Genomic DNA, 23177 nt, shown 5'->3' with positions numbered 1-23177 from the left:
AGGATCGCAAAGGCCTTGATCACAAGTCGGGCGGACCATGAGGTCAGGAGTTCAAGATCAGCCTGACCAATATGGTGAAACCCCATCTCTACTAAAAATACAAAAATTAGCCGGGCGTGGTGGTGCGTGCCTGTGGTGGCACACGCCTGTAGTCCCAGCTACTCGGGAGGCTGAGGCAGGAGAATCACTTGAACCTGGGAGGCGTTCCATCATAAAATTTTTTTTGCAAAAGTAAGATTTACATAGCACACCCCTGCCCCAGCCCAAATTCTTTTTGGAAATAAATGTACTGGCTGTGCCTTCTTCCCTCATTTCTTAGGCTTCACAAATGGACAGATCTCTAAAGAGACGTTAATGTTTACCGGAAGGACCAACTGGAGAAAAGAACTGCCATCTTACCACTAAATAATCCTTAACGGAAACAGTTTGTCAAATATTAGAGGCAAAACAAAAAAATCAGCAAATAATAAATATTCCATATTTTAATACATTATGACACTCTAAATACTAGTAGCTGATACGTAGGCTGCTTTACCATGTTCCAAGCACTGTCCTTGTTCTTAGCATGTTAACTCAGCTAACCCTTATAACAGCTCTGCAGGATTAATTCATTTAATTCTTATAACACTCCTATAAGATTAACATATTTAGTGCTTACAATACTCCTATAAGATTAACATATTTAGTGCTTACAATACTCCTATAAGATTAACTTATTTAGTGCTTACAATACTCCTATAAGATTAACTTATTTAGTGCTTACAATACTCCTATAAGATTAACTTATTTAGTGCTTATAATACTCCTATAAGATTAACTTATTTAGTGCTTACAATACTCCTATAAGATTAACTTATTTAGTGCTTACAATACTCCTATAAGATTAACTTATTTAGTGCTTACAATACTCCTATAAGATTAACTTATTTAGTGCTTATAATACTCCTATAAGATTAACTTATTTAGTGCTTATAATACTCCTGTAAGATTAACTCATTTATTCTTTATAACAACCCTATATTATTCCTATTTTCCAGATATGGAAAATGAGGCACTAAGAGGTCTTGTCACTTGCTCAAGGCCAGGCAATAAGGAAGTGAAAAAACCAGGGACCTGAACCCAAATTGTGGGCTCCAGAATCCATGCACATCCCGAGTACACTCTACCACTCTGTTGAAAGAGAACCCTGCTTAGCAATTCTGCCAGCTCATGTCTTCTATTCCAGGGAAGATAATATTTTCTCAATTAAAATAAGCAAAACAAGCAAACATACCATGCCTAAAGACTAACTCTAGTAATTCAGAATTAGGGTGCAACTTGAGTCGTTTTTTTAAAATATATTTTATCTTGAATAATTTTATTTCTGCACCAATACATTTTTTGACAGTTTTCTTGCTATTCTTGCTATCATTTATTAAACTGGCTTGTTTGAAAATGTCTCAAATCTAGAGACCACAATTATAGTGCAAACCTGATTGACATGGTAAATGGAGAGCATCAGCTGTTGGCACCTTTTGGTATGTAGGGATGGATGTGTTTAATTGGGCTTGAAATTCCTCAAACTCAGTCTCATGATGCTAGTTATTAAGTAGCCAAAGGATGCAGCTAGGCAGTCTCAGTGAAAGATCTTTTTAATGAAATATCTCTATGGCAAGAAATTATTTTTTATTCCAACTTCTCTGACATCGTTCCTTTGATTTTTACAAACTAAAACAAAAACAAAATAAAAATTCCTGAGCAAGTGAAGGCCCATAACTCCACCAAAGTATGCTTTGAGGGAAAACACATATTCCCTGCAGATGTAGGCAGGAAAAAGTGGCACATTTTCCTTTAATTTTAGGAGCACTCGAAATGTAAAGAAAAGAAAATACAGTAGCTACATTCATAGATTCACCGAATTTTAGCGCTGGAAGGAAGCGGAATGATCTTGTGGTTCAAGTCCCACATATTAAAGATGTCTGTTAAACAGAGTCAAAACTTCTTAGGCTGGCTTGAAACGTCTTCCATGACCTGACCCCTAATCTATAAGAATATTCTTCTAATATGCCTCTGAACATCAGCCTAACTAGAATATAAACGTACCTTCTTTTTTTTCTTTTTTCTTTCTTTTTTTTTTTTTTTTTTTTTAATTTTGAGACAGAGTCTTGCTTTGTCGCCCAGGCTGGAGTGCAGTGGTATGATCTCGGCTCACTGCAACCTCTGCCTCCCGGGTTTAAGCGATTCTCGTGTTTCAACTTCCTGAGTAGCTGGGATTACAAGCACCCACCACCACGCCCAGCTAATTTTTGTATTTCTTTTTCAGTAGAGACCAGGTTTCACCATGTTGGCCAGGGTGGTCTCAAACTCCTGACCTCAAGTGATTCACCTGCCTTGGCCTCCCAAAGTGCTGGGATTACAGGCATGAGCCACCCCACCCAGCCTTCTTTTTTTCTTTTAATAAATACATATTAAGTACTCTCTATGTGTTAGACACTGAGCTGGGGTCTAGGACTCTACACAAGAATATGATAGAATTTCTGTCCTGAAGGAATTATCCTTTTAGTGGAGAGACAAACATCAATAGTTGAAATGCAGTACCTAACAGCCTGCGAAGGGACGGGTGGCTTTACACAGGAGATGTGCAGCCTTAAAGAAGGATTTGCCAGGAGCTCACCAAGTGGTGAAAAAGAATGCGGCCCAGTAAGGCAAAAGAGCATCCCAAAGAGCATCCTGTAGGTTGTTAGCACCCCCAAAGACAAACGTGTGAAATGGTATGGCATATATTTCAGGAACTTTAAATAATGTGTGACTGAACTCCAAGTGAAAGGAGGATGGTAATCCAAGTTGGAAAGGAAAGTAGGGGCCCATCCTAAAGGGCCATGAGCTCTCTGCTGAACAATTGGGCTCCTTCCTCCAGGGGTAGGGAAGAGATTGAAGCCAGACAGTGACATGAGGGAGTTGCACTAAAAGATGTTCTGGCAGCTGGGGAATGGACTAGACCAGGGCTAAAGCAGAGACCAGGGGGCCAATGAGAGCCTCTTGGGATAGTCCTTGTGAGCAGCAAGCAGGGCCTGAAATAAAACTGCAGTAGTCGTGATGGAACTAGAGAAAGAATTGAAAAATATTAAAATGTACAGAGACAGGGGTGCTCTGTGTTTGCCTTATGTTTTTCTGCAACTGCCACCTAAGTGATGCAATCTTTCTGTCTTTGTGGGTTAGGTTCCTACCCATATTCTAAGATCTCATCAAAATGCTCCTGAAGCCGCTACTCCCACCCCTCAGCTTAGGGGTCTCTCTCTTAATGGAGCTTTCAGAGCAACTTGCTTGTCTTTGCCTTACGGCATTTCACACTTTCTGCCCTTTATTACAGCTTCTTATATAAAAACATCATTCTCTCTGGATTTCTCAAGAGTATGGAAAAATGTCTTGAGATCTTTTGTATCCCTCACAACCCCTCCCCACCATGTAATCTTACATGTATTGTGCTCATTCCCTAAATATTTTAAATGAATGAATTAGGAAACTGACATTCCGAAAGGCTAGATGATTTGTGCAACTGATGTGGCTTTCACAGCTACTTTGAGTCATGTCAGGGCCACATCAAGGACCCAGGTATCCTGACTTCTAGTGCAATACTCTTTCAATGATGTAACCCTGGACCTGTCTACCTGGCTGAACACATGGCCCCAGCAGTGAGCAGCTCCTTCGTTCGTGTGCTTTATCACTCTCTAACAACTGCAGTGGAGGAACCGTACCTAAGCCAGTGCTTAAAACTTAGATCGGAATTAGGACCTCAGCAGCAGCAATGTACATTCTGCCCTAGGGAGCCGGCAGCTGAAGGCAGACTGCACAAAAGCAAGTATTTCTGGCACCCACTGTAGGAAACATGTTGCTATTTTCAGCGGTGCAGCCTGTCCCTCTTGGTCCCTTTCCCTCATGCCTTCCTAGACAGACATCCATGGGAAATCAATCCAGGCCTTAACACCATGACACAGAGCCTGCTGTCACAGTCATGCCAGTCTGGCAGCCAGCAAGCATCTGGGAGCCAGTGGGCCCAAAAAAGTCTGGGCGGGACAGTTCAGAGAGCAACTTGCTTTTGAGAGGAAATGCCCAAGCCAGCTGTGGTATTCCTACCTGATGCTAATAGGCCAAATGGTTTCTGCCTCTGATCAAAGCACCAATGGCACAAGGGCCCCTCCTGCTGCTTTCAAGGGCCCCTTTCTGCTGATTCATAACAAAAATAACATTATGAACAAGTGTTTTATTTGTGGGAAAATTTTATTGGTATTTATGTAGATACTATATTTAGAGTCTAATCCAGAGCCACCAAAGGCCAGATCGGTGAGCAGGGTGCTATCATAGTTACTCAACGATTCCAGGTCTCTCTCTAGCTCTCCATGCCCCATGTCAACTCTCCCAAAGCTCTCAGAGCCTGCATTTCTTTCCTTCCTTCTTCCCCATTCCCTCCCTCTTGGGTCAGGATCAGTCTATACCTTGCTTTTTCCTAGCCTGGGTTAGGAGAAACTAGTTCTAGGAGATGCTAGTAAGAATAAGAACCTCATGCACAAATACGTTTATTGTCTAACCAAATTAAACTAGTTTTGGGTGTTTTCTAATTTCACTTCGGGATGCTTCAAAGCCTTTCATGTCCTAAAACTTCCCATGAATTTCTGAGAAACAGATTAGGCATGCAGTTTCTGTGCATGTGGCTTACACAACTAGTTAGGGTCATGTCAGGGCCACTTCTTTGACCAGGACCCTTTACTGTCTGGCACTGTGGATGTATTCTAAAACTCTGGTTCCCAGGAGCACATTCTGGGAAGCAGGCTGAAGCCAAATACCAGACAGTACGTTTTTAAGTTTCTTTTCTGGTATGAAACAGCTTAGAATCAAACGAATAGATAAGCTTGCAGTGAAAGAATGAAGACAGGTGTGTGTGTGTGTGTGTTTGTGTGTGTGTGTTTTTGTGTGTGAACGCGTGCATTTTTTCATGTGCTCACACATGTGGGTTTCAGTATATGTTTCTAGGTGCAGGATCATACTTTGCAACACATTTTTGAATTAAAAGAAAGATGTGTGAAGATAAAGCAATCAGATTTTCTTCTGTGACCCATTACTAGGTTGATATAAAAAGAAGAGATCTAAAAGTATTTTGAATGACATTGTAGTTGGAATAAAGATACAGCTGTATAAAGTGATTACTAAGGATAGCATTTATTTGGATGTGCAAACTAGGATGTGTTTGCTAAAATCAAGATGCATTTTTTTATGTGCATACCCTGTATGGGTTTGTGTACCTACATATGTCTCACATGAATCATGGCCCAGAAAAGGATTCTGAGGATGAAATAATTTTATTAAAATGAGTTTCAAGAATAAGAGGAACAAGACTATCTGGGTTGCTAGACGAAGAGAGGCCACTTTCTGAATGAGAACCAACATTTCTGTTACATCTTGTTTACTATGGTAGGCAGAAAAAAAGGCCCTTCAAACTTCTTTGCCCTAATCCCCAGAACCTGTGAATATGTTACCTTGTGTGGCAAAAGGCAATTTGCAAATGTGACTTAGTTAAGGATCTGGGAATGATCTAGGGAGATTATCTATGATTATCCCAGTGGCCTGAATGTAATCACATAGGTCCTGAAGAGAACCTTTCCTGGCTGTTGTCAGAGAGAAGTGACTATGGCAGAAAAAGGCCAGAGAGATGCAACATTGCTGGCTTTGAAGATGCAGGTGGACATGAGCCAAGGACTATGGGAGGCCTTTAGCAGCTAGAAAAGGCCAGGAAAGAGATTCTCTCCTCTAGCCTCCAGAAAGGAAATACCGACAACTTCCCTTTAACTCAGTGAGATCTGCGCCAGACTTCTGACCTGCGGAACTGTAAGATAACAAATTTGTGATGTTTTAAGCCACTGAGATTGTGGCAATTTGTTAAGTGGTAACAGGAATCTAATTCACTAGATGCTTCCATCCTCATCCATTGGATTTCACTGCTCCACACATTCTTAGTGTGTTTGTAGTTGTACACATCTTTGCATTTTTCAATGTTTCAGTTTATGGATGCAGACTTAGCAATTCACAGATAAATATCAGAATGCTGACTAACATCTAAACCTAGAAGGAACAACTTGCATGTCACCAGAAGATGCCAAGCATGTCTCCAGAGGCCATGTAATATGATGACCTCATTTTACAGATGAAGAAACAGGCCCAGATGTGTTCATTTGTTTTTCTTCCACCTTATCCCTTCCTCTCCCATTGATCACATTTAAACACCAACCTAAGAGACTAGAAGTACAACAATCAGAGGCAAAGAATTCTGTTCATTATGTTTTCACTTATAACACCTCTCACTTATGTGTGAGTGTGTGTTTTACTGGGAAATTCTGTCTTGTAGAATTTGGAAGAGAAAAATCTAATGTCACGTTCATTAAACCTAGAATTTCCCAAGCTTTCTATTTTTCCCTTTGGGAACCCAGCTTGATTAACACGTAGCTGTTGTACCCAATCTCTGGAGAGATGATATTGAGTTTGCTTAGCCAAATACAGAATAGCAAGCAATAGAAACATATAAGCAAGAGCATGACAGATTATTCCCTTTTAGGACCATTTATCTTCAGCCATGACATATGCACAATCTGATCTTCATCTTTATCCTAGAAGCTTTTCCAATTTCCTTTATGAATTTCCATAGAGTCCAGTGCTGAATAAACATTTCTGACTAACAGAAAGGCTGGTAAATTTAAACACATAAATAAACGTGATGACTGGGCCTACATTCTGAGCAGCTACCGCTGCATACTCACAGGTGGCCCCAGGGCGCCTTGCGGTCCCATGCTTCCTGTGATCCCTGGGACTCCAGGGGTGCCAGGAATGCCCTAGAAGAGAGGTAGGAAAATGGAACAAAGTCAGGAATCACACATTCTCATCAATCACAGCCAACTTTTAAGCAAGAGTAACAAATACACACCATGATAGCTTCCCTCCCCCTCATGACCAGGACCTCATTCTTGTTCCCAACTCCCAAAAACGGAGGGAAGACTTTTTTTTTAGTCTCCTCACTATATATCAGGTGTGGTTCTTTCAAATTCAAGCCTTAGCTGTGATTTAATAAAAGCTAAGTCAATGCAGGTGATCTTCTGGCAAAATAGCTCAGAGATAGAATAATTGGGCAATATGGGTATATTATCTTTCTAAAAAGTTTTAGGGAGAGTTCTCTATCAAGGGATGAGTTGTTACACTATAGTGAAGACGGCTGCTGGTAAAAGATCTGGCAAAAGAAAACCTCTCAAAAGAAATGAAGTGCTTTAAAACAGAGTATGTCCCAGTAGTTTCTGGAAAGGCTTACTATTGGCCCTGGTGGTCCTGGAGGTCCCGAGGATCCATCCTTTCCTGGAAGGCCCTGGCGAAAAGAAACACAGCATGTCAGCAAGTGGTTGCTTTATATGGCTTTCAGAATGGGCTCATTTAGTTCCTTTTCATGTTTGGGGGTCAAGTCCTGCTGCTTGCTCTGGACTACCAAGGATTCACTGCCTTTAAACTCTTCATGGAAATTGTTTTTGGCAAGGTTTTGTGACTGTTGGCTCCATTAAATTGTCGAGTGCAAAAATTTTAGGCGTAAGAAATGCCACTTACAAACTTAAACAGGAACTTGCTTCCAAAAAGTGCTTTTACTAAACTAAGCCTAACAAATGGGAAGAGGATCCATTATTGGTCATTAAGGACCAGATGAAAAGATGAATTAGTGTCTTTCATGACCCAAGAGAGTCTTGGGCAGGGAATCTCTATCAGAGGGATCTGTCTTTCATTAGGAGTACTACAATATCCGAAAGTCTGCAACTTCAGGAGTAAGCTGGAGGAGATTTGGGAGGATTTCGTGTGGCAATGATTGAGCTTTGACTACTGGACAGATTTACTGAGTGTCATCGTGGGCTGACAAATGAGCACGTGTTTGCTCCTCATTCCCTGGTGGAAGGATTTAAGGCAGAAAGCAAGTGATGTTCTTTATAAAAACATCTTCCTCAATTATAGAATATACAGGTATGTGTGTTATTTTTATGTTAAGTGTTAAAAAAAACTATAAAAGCTGGGATGACTTACTCCTAAATGTTTATAGCTCTTAATTGTGAATGCTGGCCTTTCCAAAGCAGTTAATTTAAGAGAGAATCTTCAATCTGAATTTTACCATATTCATAAAATTTCATAAAATTTTTTCCAAACACCACCTGTTACTATAGGGAGAAACTTAATTTTCACCACGGAATTGGTGTCCCATTGGAATAATTATTTTCCATCTCAAACCAACTCAAACTTCTCCTGGCATCTTTGCAGACTCTCCCAATTCCCTTTCTGACATTCTTGCCACTTTTCCAGTGAGCCATCTTTTCCACTTATTTTACCATGAAAATCCATCCTTTTTTTTTTTTTTTTTTTTGTGAGACAGAGTTTCGCTCTTGTTGCCCAGGCTGGAGTGCAATGGCACGATCTTGGCTCATCGCAACTTCCCCCTCCCAGGTTCAAGCAATTCTCCTGTCTCAGCCTCCGAAGTAGGTGGGATGACAGCCATGCACCACCACACCTGGCTAATTTTGTATTTTTAGTAGAGATGGGGTTTCTCCATGTTCGTCAGACTCGTCTCGAACTCCCAACCTCAGGTGATCTGCCTGCCTCGGCCTCCCAAAGTGCTGGGATTACAGGCATGAGCCACCACACCCGACAGAAAATCCATCTTTTAGGTCTGTCCAGACTCACATTATGTCTCCCTACCTCAAGGTGTCAAATAAAAGACAGCAATGATAAGGCCGAGGGAAAGGAAACGGTGTGTGAGTTGGGAGAGTGTGAGAGGTGGCACAAAGGCAGGGTGATATGGTTTGGCTCTGTCCCCACCCAAATCTCTCTTAAATTGTAGCTCCCATAATTCCCACATGTCATGAGAGGGACGCAGTGGGAGGTAACTGAATCATAGGGGCTGGTCTTTCCCATGATGTTCTCATGATTGTGAACAAGTCTCACAAGATCTGATGGTTTTATAAATGGGGTTCCCCTGCACATGCTCTCTTGCCTGCCGTCATTTAAGATGTCACTTTCCTCCTCTTTTGCCTTCTGCCATGATTGTGAGGTCTCCCCAGCCATGTGAAACTGTAAGCCAATTAAACCTCTTTCCTTTATAAATTACCCAGTCTTGGGTATGTCTTTATTAGCAGCGTGAGAGTAATAATACACAGGGGTAGGACGAGTGTGGAGGAGAAACACTGGTCAGCAAGGCCCTTTGCCACACTCTCAACCTCAGAATGCCAGCAAGTCAGAAACCAGATAAGGCAGGGGATGCGTGGGCTCACCAATATTTGTGGTTTTCCTTTCCTGCATAGGCACATTGCTTAGCTGTTTTGCACCCTCTTTGCAATTATGCTGGAGCCACATGGCTGAGTTCTGGCCAATGAAAAGTGGCTAGTTTCAGGGGGCTAGTATGAGTTTTTAGCTCATAAAAATTTCCAGTGGGTGATTTTACACTTTATTTTCTCACTCTGGAGCAATCTTAAAGGCCAAATGTTGAAGATGAGAGTGTTCCAAGATGGAAAGACCCTGAGTTCCTAAATGACTGTGTGGAGCAGAGACCCCCTACCCCCCCCTCCTCCACCCACCCTTGCTGACAGCTCTGGATTGTGAACAAGCAATGAACTTTCATTCTATTTCATTTTATTGCATTAAACCACTGAGATTTTAGGGTTGTTTATTAGAATTGCTGTCCAATTCTGAAATATATTAGTATTTTTATTTTTACTACTACTTATATTCTTTCACTTCAGTCAAAAATATTAGTATTGATAAACCCTGATACAGATTACTTTGCACACACACATACACAGGTCCTTAGACCTGCTAACTAAACAATACAAATTAATGCTGATATAAGTTGAAATAAACTATTTTATTTTATTTTTTTTGAGACAGTCTTGCTCTGTCACCCAGGCTGGAGTGCAGTGGCACAATCATGACTCACCTCAGCCTTGACCTCCTGGATGCAAGAAATCCACCCACCTCAGCCTCCCACATGGCTGGGACTATAGGCATGTGCTACTATGCCTGGCTAATTTTTGTATGTTTTGTAGAGATGGGGTTTTGTCACATTGCTCAGGCTGGTCTCGGACTCCTAGGCTCAAGTAGTCTGCACGCCTCAACTCCCCAGAGTGCTGGGATTAAAGGCATGAGCATTGCACCCAGCCAATAAATTATGTTAAATGGAGTTTAAATGTAGCCTGTCCAAGAAGAAGGGCAAACAGCAATCAGAGTATGTGACGGATGAATAGGACATTAGAACTCATCCATTCTAACTCCTTCATATTACTAGTGAGAAAACCTGGGGCCAAGAGAGAGTTGAAAGAAAACCTAACTCATTTTTAAAAATAAGTTTATAAGTTTATAATAATATATTCTTATTTCTCAGATGAAGTTCTTAGAAAAATGGACCCTGGGCACATATTCACTAACTTAAGAAGACATTTCCAAAAAGGCATCTTTTGCTTCCTGCTTTAAAACTCTTCCAGCACTGGATAGGGAGTGAACATGCACCTATGTGTGAGCCCACAGAGGACCTGTGGCCAACACAACCGCCCAGCAACCAAAACTGCAGCATCACTGCGGAGTTCTCCCCAAGTCTCTGCTCGGCTGTGTCCAGAGCGGAAACATTCCAAAAACAAGTGAGGGGAATCTTTTTCACAGAAGGAGGCAAGCTGCAGAAAAGAAACTGCAGAAAATTGCATTGTTCCAAGGAAGAACAGCAGGAAATAACACATTTATCCCCTCTCCCAATCATGTGAGAAGGAGTTTAAAAAACAACAGTCTGTCAGTGCTCTCATCTATGACCCTGGAAGGATACTCTTGTGAAGAGGTTTGAATTCACTTGATTTATGGACATCATGTGCATATCATCTGGAAGGATGACATGTTGCTCCTACATATGAGCTTAATTTGGTGAAAGGGCTAGTGCTTCAGTGTGATCAAATCAAAAGTGGAGGCTGCAGCTGGGTGTGGTGGCTCACGCCTGTAATCCCAGCACGTTGGGAGGCTGAGGCAAAAGGATCGCTTGAGCCCAGGAGTTCAAGACTAGCCTGGGCAACATAAAGACACCCCTATCTCTACCAAAAAAAAAAAAATTAAAAAAAAAATTGCTCTGCCTGGTGGCTTGCGCCTGTAGTCCCAGCTACTCTGGAGGATTGCTTGAGCCCAGAAGGTTGAAACTTCAGTGAGCTGTGATCACACCACTGCACTCCAGTCTGGGTGACAGAGTGAAACCCTGTCTCAAAAAAACAAATAAAGCAGAGACTGGATAAGATGTTTGTTTGCTTTAAATTCTACCTAAACAATATCCTCAAAAGTTGGAATTTCTTCTTTCTCTTCTTCTTTCGAGGGCAGAAAATTATGTTTTATTCATCGCTACATTCCTAAAACTTTCTTAACACATTACTGACACAAAATAGGTACTGCACGTGGCCAGGTGCAGTGGCTCATGCCTGTAATCTCAGCACTTTGGGAGGCTGAGGCGGGCAGATGACCTGAGGTCAGGAGTTCGAGACCAGCCTGGCCAACATGGTGAAACCCTGTCTCTACTAAAATACAAAACTTAGCCAGGCGTGGTGGCTCATGCCTGTAATCCCAGCTACTTGGGAGGCTGAGGCATGAGAATCACTTGAACCTGGGAGGTGGAGGTTGCAGTGAGCCAAGATTGCACCACTGCACTCCAGTGGGTGACAAAGCAAGACTCCATCTCAAAAAAAAAAAAAAAAGTATTGCACTAATAAATACTTAATTTGAATAAGATTGAGGTTCCTGCTCTACTTATCACATTGAAGAAATAAGCGTGAATCACAGGTAGAATGAGTCTGGAAATGTATAGGGTGAGGGGAATGCTGGTGTCATTCTCCTTGCTCTTGAACCCTCTGCAAGCAAGTCAAAAAGACATCAGGAGTCATCCTACTCTCAGAAGCTGAAATTTCATTTTAGTAAAAGCTTAAGGTTAGGATCCTAGAAGCAGACCCAGATCCTTGTGTATTTGACTTATTGCAGGAGTGTTCTTGGAAGAAACCTGTAAGGTAGTGAAGGAAGCGGGGTAGGGACAGGGAAGAGGTTAGGTAGAGTAGTGAGTTATCTAAACTTCTGCCTGATCCCATGGGGAGCTCTGGAGTGTGAATTACACGTCAGAGTTGACTCACAGTAAGAGTCTATGAACCAAATCAGTTAGTCGTTGACTGAGGGCCAAGATAACATTTCCAAGGGCAATTATCTGGAGAAGGGGACAATTATGAGTTGTTAGCAGTCAGCACCATAGCAGCTGGTGATGTAGTTCACCTGCCAAGTAAAGGGGGTCCAATCAGGGCACCAACAGCATCCACTACAATGCATTTTATTCTGGCACTTTTTTCATGGACTGTCATAAACAACTAAACACTTTTAGAGATAATGGTTCAAGAACAAATAACAAATTTGTTCAAGAACAAAGGTGGGTTTTTGTTTTTGTTTCTGTTTTTTGAGTTAGAGTCTCACTCACTCTGTCGCTCAGGCTGGAGTACAGTGGCACAATCTCGGCTCATGGCAACCTCCGCCTCCCAGGCTCAAAAAATTCTCCTGCCTCAGCCTCCTGAGTAGCTGGGATTACAGACATGCACCACCACACCCGGCTAATTTTTGTATTTTTTGTAGAGACAGGATTTCGCCATGTTGGCCAGGCTGGTCTCAAACTCCCGAACTCAAGTAATCCACCTGCCTCAGCCTCCCAAAGTGCTGGGATTACAGGCATGAACCACTGCACCCAACCAAGAACAAAGGCGTTTTTAAGTCTACTGTGAGTTATCTGCTTGCTTTATCTCGAATGAAAATTTTCTTATTATAAATTTTGATAACTAAAAGGATATTAGCCTTAACACCATTTCAAAAACACAAAGCCATTTTTTCTAAAATTTCTTCATAACCCTAGAAAATTAAAGATCTTCACATTTTCCATCTCATAAAATAGTTTTATTTTTAAACTCTTAAATGACACCAGTAAATTTGCCTTTGAAAGATTTTTTATTTGCAAGTCTTGCATTTGTCATATTACCCAGAAATACCTGTACAGGTACTACATGCTGGGGATTCGGCTAGGCTCTAGGTAGACAATGATGAACAAGACAGTCACCCTTCTAAGAGTTTACAGTTTTGAGGATAGTCAAACAATGAAAAGAAACCAACAGTGTGCTATGCTGAGAGACTATAGAGTTCCAACGGGTACATCTAGGAAGAGCACCTAACCCAGGCTTGGGGACACAGAGACATTTTCACAGAAGAGGTGGAATTTAAGTCAAGTAATCAGAATGGTTGGGTCCATGGCATGAGTCTCCCTATTCACACACCACTGCATGTTACAGCTCTCACTGGGCAAGCCAGTCAACTCTTAAAAGGGCAGGGTTCAGGCCCTTCTTCTCACATCTTCATTTCAGGGTGAGCAGCAGTAGCAGAAGCTTTTTACAGAAAGCAATAAACTTGGTGAAAAGAAAAATTTTGTAAAATAACTGCATTTTGTGGGGTAAATTAATGGGCAAATTCTAGCTTTGTCATTCAGCTTAACTATAATCAAAGCTCATTGAATGGTCTTCAACTATTAACAGCTAAAAAAGTACTTGCACGTCCCAAAACCTTTCTATATCTAAAAATTTTCCATTTTACACCAAGGAGCTAATCTAAGATGTGTGTTTAGAGATCAAGCATCCTCATATAAAGCAGAACATGTGGCCAGGTGCAGTGGCTCATGCCTGTAATCCTAGCACTTTGGGAGGCCAAGGAGGGTGGATCACTGGAGGTCAGGGGTTCTGGACCAGCCTGAACAACATGGCGAAACCCCATCTCTACTAAAAATACAAAAACTAGCCGGGTGTGGTAGCTTATGCCTGTAAGCCCAGATACTCAAGTGGCTGAGGCAGGAGAATCGCTTGAACCCAGGAGGTGGAGGTTGTAGTGAGCCAAGATCGCACCACTGCACTCCAGCCTGGGCAACAGAGTGAGACTCTGTCTCAAAAACAAACAAACAAACAAACAGCAGAACACTTAATTAAGCAATGTACAATGAATATTAGGAAATAGAAGGTTAAACAATAAGCATAATATGTGAATTCACTTAGGCTGACTTTTTTAAAAAATGCATGAAATTAGTCAACCACAGACAGGGATTTTTTTAAATAACATGAATAGCTCTAGGCATTTTTCCTTTTTAATATTCCTACCTCAAAATATTAATATGCACCCATAGTCCACATTAAAAATAATTCTTGCTATAAAAACTTGAAGGGATTTTTATAATTTGTTTTTAAAAACATTTGCCTATGAGCAACTTATTAAGTTATGGTTGGCTATGATTTATCAGCAAAAGTATACCTGACCCACAATTTGCTTTCAAAATCACTAATATTTGAATAAATACTAAATTTAACCATGGCTGAAATTGGCAAACCATATTGTTATACAGACATTTAATTAAACATTTCTTAACTTCCATTTTTGCAGTTTTCTTTTCCATACTATAGAACAAATGTATGTGCTTTTTTTCAAGTTTCTAAACACTTTTGGGTAGGCTCTTTAAAAGTTTATAGTTTCTAGGTGCTGTGCCTATGGTCTCTAAAAAAACTGACCTGCCCACAAATAGTGTTGCAACTGAAAATCAAGTCAGAAAGGAGAATACTTGTTTCTGTAGCCAGCGGAAATACTGCTTAGAACTAGTGACTCAATTATACTATTCTTCATTCATATCTTCTTTGAAGCTGACAGTGGTAGGTCATGATACTAACCTTAAGATTCCGGCCAATTGTTAAGGTCATTCAACTGACGCTACACTCTCAGGTAGAGTGGGGTCTGTAAGCAGCTGGCAACAGATGAATTTCTTGAAAGGGGCCAGGCTCAGTCAGGGTTAGAGAAATGCTTGAAGAAACCCTCGTTGCACCATTTCAACCCTGTGGCATGGCTCTGGACTTCTGTAAACAGACTAGTGTGGCAGCCAGCCATAAGAAAAAAGGCTGCTTCTTGCAGCAAAAGATTAAGACCAACCACCAGATTAAGAGGCCAAGCAACTAGAAGCCACAGATTCTGTAAACACTGTCCCAGGCTACAGATCCGGCCGGGATCAATCCTTGCATTGGGTTACATGGGAAAATTTTCAGTAACACAAACATGCACACACACACATTAAAAATGTATATGTATATATGCACAGATAAACATATACATCTATTTATATATTATATGTATATATACTATTTTCATTTCATTTACTTATTCATTTATTTTTAAACTTTTTTTTTAGGTTCAGGGTACATGAGCTGGTTTCTTATACAGGTAAATTGCATGTCACAGGGGTCTGTTGTACAGATTATTTTGCTACCCAGGTAATAAGCATAGTACCCAATAGGTAGTTTTTTGATCCTCATCCTCCTCTCTCCCTCCACCCTCAAGTGGGTCCCAGTGTCCATTGTTCCCTTCTTGTACTCAACATTTAGCTCCCACTTATAAGTGAGAATATGTGGTATTTGGTTTTCTATTCCTGTGTTAGTTTCCTCAGGATAATGGCCTCCAGCTCCATCCATGTTGCTTAAAAGGACATTATCTCATTCTTACAGCCAAGGCAATCCTAAGCAAAAAGAACAAAGCTGGAGGCATCACACTTCATGACTTCAAACTGTATTACAGAGGTACGGTAACCAAAAGAACATGGTACTGGTACAAGAACAGACACATAGACCAATGGAGCAGAAGAGAGAACTCAGAAATAACTATCTGACCTTTGAGAAACCTGACAAAAACAAGCAATGGGGAAATGACTCCCTATTCAATAAATGGTTCTGGGTTAACTGGCTAGCAATATGCAGAAGATTGAAACTGGACCCCTTCCTTATACCATATACAAATATTAACTCAAGATGGATTAAAAATTTAAATATAAAACCCAAAACTATAAAAACCCTGGAAGACAATCTAGGCAATACCATTCAGGACATAGGAACGGGCAAAGACTTCATGACAAAGATGCCAAAAGCAATTGCAACAAAAGCAAAAATTGACAAATAGGCTCTAATTATACTAAAGAGCTTTTGTACAGCAAAAGAAACTATCAACAGACTAAAGAAACAACCTTCAGAATGGGAGACAATTTTGCAAACTATGCATCTGACAAAGGCCTAATATCCAGCATCTCAAAGGGACTTAAACAAACTTGCAAGAAAAAAAAAACAACTCCATTAAAAAGTAGGCAAATGATATGAACAGACATTTCTCAAAAGAAGACATACATGCAGCCAACAAACATACGAAAAAAAAGCTCAACATCACTGATCATTAAAGAAATGCAAATCAAAACCACAATGAGATGCTATCTCACACCAGTCAGAATGCCTATTATTAAAAAGTTAAAAACTAAACTAAACAAAAAGACAGATGCTGGAGAAGTTGTGGAGAAAAAGGAACACTTTTACACTACTGGTGGGAGTGTAAACTAGTTCAACCATTGTGGAAGGCAGTGTGGCGATTCTTCAAAGACCTAAAGACAGAATTACCATTCAACCTCACAATCCCATTACTGGGCATACGCCCAAAGGAATATAAACTGTTCTATTATAAAGACACATGCATGTGTGGGTTCATTGCAGCACTATTCACAATAGCAAAGACATGGAATCAACCTAAATGCCCATCAATCATAGACTGGATAAAGAAAATGTAGTACATATACACCATAGAATACTATGCAGCCATAAAAAAAAACAAGAACATGTCCTTTGCAAGGACATGGATGGAGCTGAAGGCCATTATCCATAGCAAACTTATGCAGGAACAGAAAAACCAGATTCTGCATGTTCTCACTTACAAGTGGGAGCTAAATGATGAGAACACACAGACACATAAAAGGAAACAAACCACACTGGGGCCTATCAGTGGATGAAGGATGGGAGGAGGGAGAGAATCAGGAAAAATAATTAATGTATACTAGGCTTAATAGCTTAATACCTGGGTGATGAAATAATCTGTACAACCAACCCTCATGTCACATGTTTACCTATGTAACAAACCTGCATATCTTGCATATGTACCACATATACTATTTTATTTTTATTTTAAGTTCCAGAGTGCATGTGCAGGATGTGCAGGTTTGTTACATAGGTAAATGTGTGCCATGGTGGTTTGCTGCACCTATCAACCTGTCACCGAGGTATCAATCCCAGCATGCATTAGCTATTTTTCCTAATGGTCTCCTTCCCCAACCCCACCCCCCAACAGGCCCCAGTGTGTGTTTTACCCCTCCCTGTGTCCATGTTATCTCATTGTTCAGTTCCCACTTATAAGTGAGAACATGCAGTCCACATATACTATTTTTAATATATACATACTCATTTATAATTTAAATGTGTATATATATAAATATAAACATATGTACATTTTTAGTAACCTGCAGTGATGACTTCAGTGAATTAAAACAAAAAAAAAATGCCAGCAATAGTCTATCAAAGAAATCACTTTGACATCAGTAGGTCTCACACAATATACTATCTAGTAATTCCAAAACCTAGCTGGTTATCAGAATCATTAAGCTTTTAAAAACTATACATTCCTAAGTCATGCCTAAGACCTTTTGTATCCAAATCTCTGAGATTGAAGTCCAGGAATCTGTATATTAAAACACAAAACAACAACCTGATGACTTAAGTTAGGAAACTGCTGGTTTACCAATATAAAATGCAAGTGCCGACGCTGAAGGACAATGTTAGAACCAGGGTGCAAAGCAGATGTTACTATTTGTACCATGACTGTGTCCCAGATAAAGACAATTTCAGAAGTATCTTTTTTGTTTTTCTGAGACAAGTCTTGTTCTGTCGCCCAGGCTGGAGTGCAGTGGTGCGATCTCGGCTCACTGCAATCTCCACCTCCTCGGTTCAAGTGATTCTCCTGCCTCAGCCTCCTGAGTAGCTGGAATTACAGGCTCGTGCCACCATGCCAAGCTATTTTTTTTTTTCCGTATTTTTAGTAGGGACGGGGTATCACCATGTTGGCCAGGCTTGTCTTGAACGCCTGACCTTGTGATCCACCCGCCTCAGCCTCCCAAAGTGCTGGGATTATAGGCGTGAGCCACCGCGCCTGGCCCAGAAGTATCTCTAGAGTCAGTAAAAACAGGAAACTAATATGTCTTAGTAGCTGTTCTCTTCTCAGATGTGCCCAGGTGTGCCATTCTCCAGGTAAAGGTGTAAAGTGATCAAGAAACCATATTTTTATGGGTGAAGCATCAGTATCTACTTCATCAAGAAAGTAACCCACACTGGGTTCCTATTGCCCCAAAATGCTGGGCGAAACATCTTCCGTGTTGAAGTCCTGCTTATTAAATATCTCTTTTGAGAAAGATTTTCTCACAGTAACAAAATCCTGTGGTGATCTTTACTAATATAATTTTGTGGAAAGAAAGAGTGAAGTGTAGGACCCAGGCAGATGGTCAAAATCCTGGCTCTAACACTTACTAGCTGTGTGGCATTGTTTCTTCAGTTTTCTGAGCTTTAGATTCTTTGTCTGTAAAATGGGGATAACAATGCCTAGAATTCGTAGTTATTCTGAGGACTAGAGAACATCATAATTGCAAAGCACCTGCACATATTCAATAAGTAATGATAGTGGTTGCTGCTATTTTTATCAAATAATCTGTTCAGTCTCAACTGCATATACCATCATCACTGTGGCTGATTGTGCAAAGGCTTTCTTGGGATTTTATAAAACCCATCCAGAGCCACAAAGAAGAAAATCAAATTATTCCCTCCACTAGTTTTGTGATGGTATTTACACATCCTCTTCAGAAGGAGGAAGATGCTCAAGGGAATAATTATCATGAATCTTAGTATTTTACAAAATATTCCTTAGATAAATATTTCATCACTGCTTAACATTTATGATAAAAATTAAATCCAGATAGTTGACCCAAGTTCAATTTCTCAAGTGCATTTCAAGTCTAACTCACTTTTGATGAAATGGGATATTCATCACAAATATGTCCTTTGTAGACATAAAACCTGCATAATCTAGAAGCATGCTTCTGGTGTCCTTGTGAGGTGAAATCCAAGAAAAAAAAATTTTAACTTGCTTTTAAAAAAAGAATTTTTGTATTTCTTCAGTCTTCTAAGGCATCTCGACGTGTCAAGTACAAGCCTTATAAAATATTATAAATGTCCAGGCTTGTTAAGTTTACCTTGAAAATAGTGAATACTAATATTAGCTAAAATCACATTTTTATAGAGAAATGCTTTATATGAATTAATCTCCATGACAATTCTCTGCAGTCAAATATTATTTTTTCCACTTTACCGCTGAGGAAAGTGAGGGCTTGGAAACATGAAGTAATCCATGTCTTGCCTGTTCTTCCTAGTTTTCCTGAGGACCACCCTGGTGTCTAGGGTGGGGACTGAGAAAGCCACCATATATTAGAGGACCTCAAAGATCACAGGATAGGTCCTGAAGTCACAGATACCAAGAAAAGAAGAGGAAGGAGATGACAGCAGTGACAAGATTTACAGTGCAAATGAAAAATGAGACGAAAATGCTTTCTGTTGGAATGACCTGGAATGAAAACTGAATGCCTCAATGTATTTGGCTGTGAAATATGAACTTGCACTATTGCTTTTTAAAGTGTGGTCCTGTACTCTACTGGCTGCCTAGCAAGAGGCTGCAACTTGTTCAATGAAGTTCAGTTTTTACCAGACTTGCTTATGGCCTCAGGCCCAGAGTTGAATAAGAGCTACCTCTAAGAGTCAAAGATTCCCCTTGGGAAAAGCCAGAATAAGCTAGAAACATTAGAAGAAAAGATGTTTCATGTTCTCCTTTTTATTATTTGTTAAGATCTCTCTCCTTCTAGGCTAAATTCAGGGGTACTATTGGCTTCAGCTTCAGGAAAGGGGTGCTAACCTTTCCCTAAGCTTTCAGTCAAGGTGATGGCACCTGGTTTGCGCTTTAAGTTTGTGGCTGTCAGTAAGAGAAGACAAAGATTTGGCCAGGTGTCGTGGCTCGTGCTTGTAATCCCAGCACCTTGGGAGGCTGAGGCAGGAGAATCGCTTGAAGCCAGGTGTTTGAGACCACCCTGGGCAACACAGCAAGACCCCCATATCTACCAAAAATAAATAAATAAATAAAATAAAAAAATTAGCCAGACATGATGGTGCAAACCCGCAGTCCCAGCTACTTGGTAGGCTGAGGTGGGAGGATCACTTGAGCCCAGGAGTTTGAGGCTGCAGTGAGTCGTGATTGCACCACTGTACTCCAGCCTGGGCCACAGAGGGAGACCTTATCTCTAAAAATTAAAATTAAAATAAGTAAAGAAACAAAGATATAAAAGGAAGAAAAATGAGCAGTAAGGAATAGCCCACCACTCCTACTGCACACCACACTCATGTACTCCTTACACTGTCCAAGGAGCTAAAAGCACCGATTAAACATCATTGAAAATGTCTGTTGCAGCTTCCTCCTCCTTTCCCTAGAGTAGGCTTTACTCACACAGGACAGGGGAAATAAAGGCACAGTAACGTTAAGTGACTTCAGTGCTCAGACTGGAGGAAAATAAAAAGCTTTGGCTTCCTGATTTTTTGGACAGTGAGCCTGACTGGGGAGTTTTCTGGAAGTGTCTTCTCAGTCATTTCAGCAGTAAGTCTCATCATCCTGCGTTTGCTCTCTTTCTATGCCACGGTTGTTATTGTTGTTGTAATTATTTTTTTCCCCCAAATGCAGCTTTGCCTTTTAGGATGGCCTGAGGTGGAGCAGGAATAATTGCAAGGTGTTTGTGCTTACTCTATAAACAGCACCTCCTCTCCCACTGCCAAACCAGGGAGAGCTGGCCCTCCAATGCAGCATGTCTTCTGGGGTGCTTCGTGTCCAAGGTCTGTCTCCCACCATGAAAATTGTCCTGGGCCTCCTACCTTACAATCCTGCCCAGTAATTATTAATATCTAACTGTGTTAGAACTTTACTATCCTTAAGCCCTCAGATCAGTTGACTGTACAGATCAGAGCCACCTAAATAGCTGTTTTTAATCCATCCTTCATTTCTTCTTTCCTTCTCTACTGTCTCTGAGAAGACCCTTTTGTCTTTCTGGCCCCAGGGAACAGCCATGTTCTTATCCCTTCCTTCCATCTCCTCTAGGCAAACAGTCCACAAACTGTCTCTCTCTGCCATTGAAGTTCTCTCTTCTTCTGGATTCTTCTCTGTAGGCAGTAATGAACAACTCTTTCCAGGCTGAGCATAGTACATGGCATATTATATCTGCTCAATGAAGACATGGCTGATTGATTAAAAATATGTGGTCCTTCCCTCAAGCAAGGCAGCCATGTTACACAATTTCAGGGGCACCATTATGTTTTGTTCTGTGTGAATGGCATCTGCTTGTGTTGCACATTGAAATGATATTGCGCTCAAATATCTCTTCTAGAAGAATCATCACAGGAATCATACAATCTTTTCTTTAAACATGGCCCTATAAAGAATGAGTATCCTCAGAAATCTAGTTTGGAAAAGCAAGCCCACTTCCATCTAATATGTTTTGAAATTAAGAATCAGACATACTCTAAAAGTTTCACTTCCAGATTGGAAGAGAAAGGAAAATAAAATCTAATTACACATATCTTATCACTTTATTACAGCTCTAAGCCTTTTAATCCTATAGAGGAACACACATTTGGAGGGATAGCAAAATATTTATAAAAAGTCTGTGTTGGTATATTGGTGTTAAAAGAAAGAATTCCAAAACCAAATGATTCAAACACTAATCCAACATGTTTGATTTGTGAGTTCTTTGCCAAGATTGGACTTCATGCACAGATAAATCAAATAAACTCACCGAACTAAATCTTTAGAATTGCCATTTTCAGAACTTCAGGAATCACGAAGGAATCCAGGTGTGTAACCACACAGGATCTTAGCCTACGCCCTTTGCCAAAATATATAAATATTTCTAGATGCTGCTTCCACATGTACAAGAATGCTACATAAATTTAACTGTTACAGAATGCCTTCTTTAGATACATTCACCTAAACATATTTCACGGACTGAGTAATTCCATTTGATGAACAGAGACTACACTGAGATTTTAGGCAAACAAAAGTTTGGTGTTAAAAAAAGGGGGGGGGGGATGTAGAAGGGTTGCGCATCTACATTCTATAGAAAAAACAAGAACAATTTCATTATTCTTGAACAGTATAGCTACCCTGAGCTAAAAGCAAGCCTTGTTTGAGTAGAGAAGTGAGTGCTCAAGTCAATTGTTTGCTAACCTAGTAAGTTCGACCCAAAACACCAGTGAACACCAGATGTGCTGTCCTTCATTGGATTGAATCTAAGTGGTCGCCACTCTATATAATCCAGTCTTGAGAGAAACTGTGGAGCTGCTCACATGTCTAAATCGGTGACAGTTTAAGGAAGACCAGCCTCTGTGTCCCTTGCTGAAAATTTAATGACTACCTATTGCCTTCATGTTAAAGTTCAAAATCCTTAGTTGGAAAAAATAGATTATTTAAATGAATTTGTGCTTACCTCTCTAACTTCTTCTCTTAACAATCTCCCCACACCTAAGTAAGTGTGCACATGCATTCAACACACACATACAATTACTCTAATCTTCTGCCATACTAAACGATGTACAATATTGGAAATGCTCCACCTTCCCTTGCCTCTACCTCTTTGTATATGCCCTTTCCTCTGCTTGCAATAGCTTTCCTTTCCTTGTTCACCTGGCTGACTTCTATCTTTCAATCAAGACTCGGCCTAGATGGTACTTCCTCTGAGAAGTCTTCTTCCAGCCTCCAAGTCTAGCTTGGTTATTCATTCTTTGTGTTCTCACAGGGCTCTGCTCCCATGATAGCATGTAATAAAAGTTTCTTATTTAGTTATATTTCTTCCCAATAAACTATAAACTCTTTGAGAACAAGAACCTCAAACTTGGTTAAGTAAAACCTTATCGACTAAACAAATACCAGATGTTAGCGTATCCCTTTCCTGAATATCTTTATACTTTATTGTACTACTGTCCACTTGAACAGATGAAAAGAACCAATAATTGAACGATATTAAATAAATGGAGATTGCCATGTAAGCCATACTACAGAAAGTCATTCTATTTAAATTTTAGTTCATATGGTTCTTTATTTCCCTTACATTTATGCCTCAA

At 40.4% G+C, this 23177-nt stretch overlaps 1 protein-coding gene across 5 annotated transcripts in view; it reads right to left on the bottom strand.

Annotated features, from left to right (window-relative positions):
* COL14A1 (collagen type XIV alpha 1 chain) overlaps positions 1-23177 on the bottom strand; it is a 245676-nt gene that overhangs the window by 29128 nt on the left and 193371 nt on the right. For all 5 annotated transcript variants that reach the window (XM_057303085.2, XM_063606883.1, XM_034966539.4 and 2 more), the window contains 2 exons: positions 7328-7381; positions 6786-6857 (listed from right to left, as the gene is read on the bottom strand). In XM_057303085.2, the coding sequence (XP_057159068.2) occupies positions 6786-6857; positions 7328-7381 (126 nt within the window). The remainder of the gene's footprint in view (positions 1-6785; positions 6858-7327; positions 7382-23177) is intronic.

The sequence above is a fragment of the Pan paniscus genome, chromosome 7 (genome assembly GCF_029289425.2).
Source record: "Pan paniscus chromosome 7, NHGRI_mPanPan1-v2.0_pri, whole genome shotgun sequence".
Classification (NCBI taxonomy): domain Eukaryota; kingdom Metazoa; phylum Chordata; class Mammalia; order Primates; family Hominidae; genus Pan; species Pan paniscus.
The sequence above is the reverse complement of the archived record's forward strand: the minus strand, read 5'-3'. Positions and strand labels throughout refer to the sequence as shown.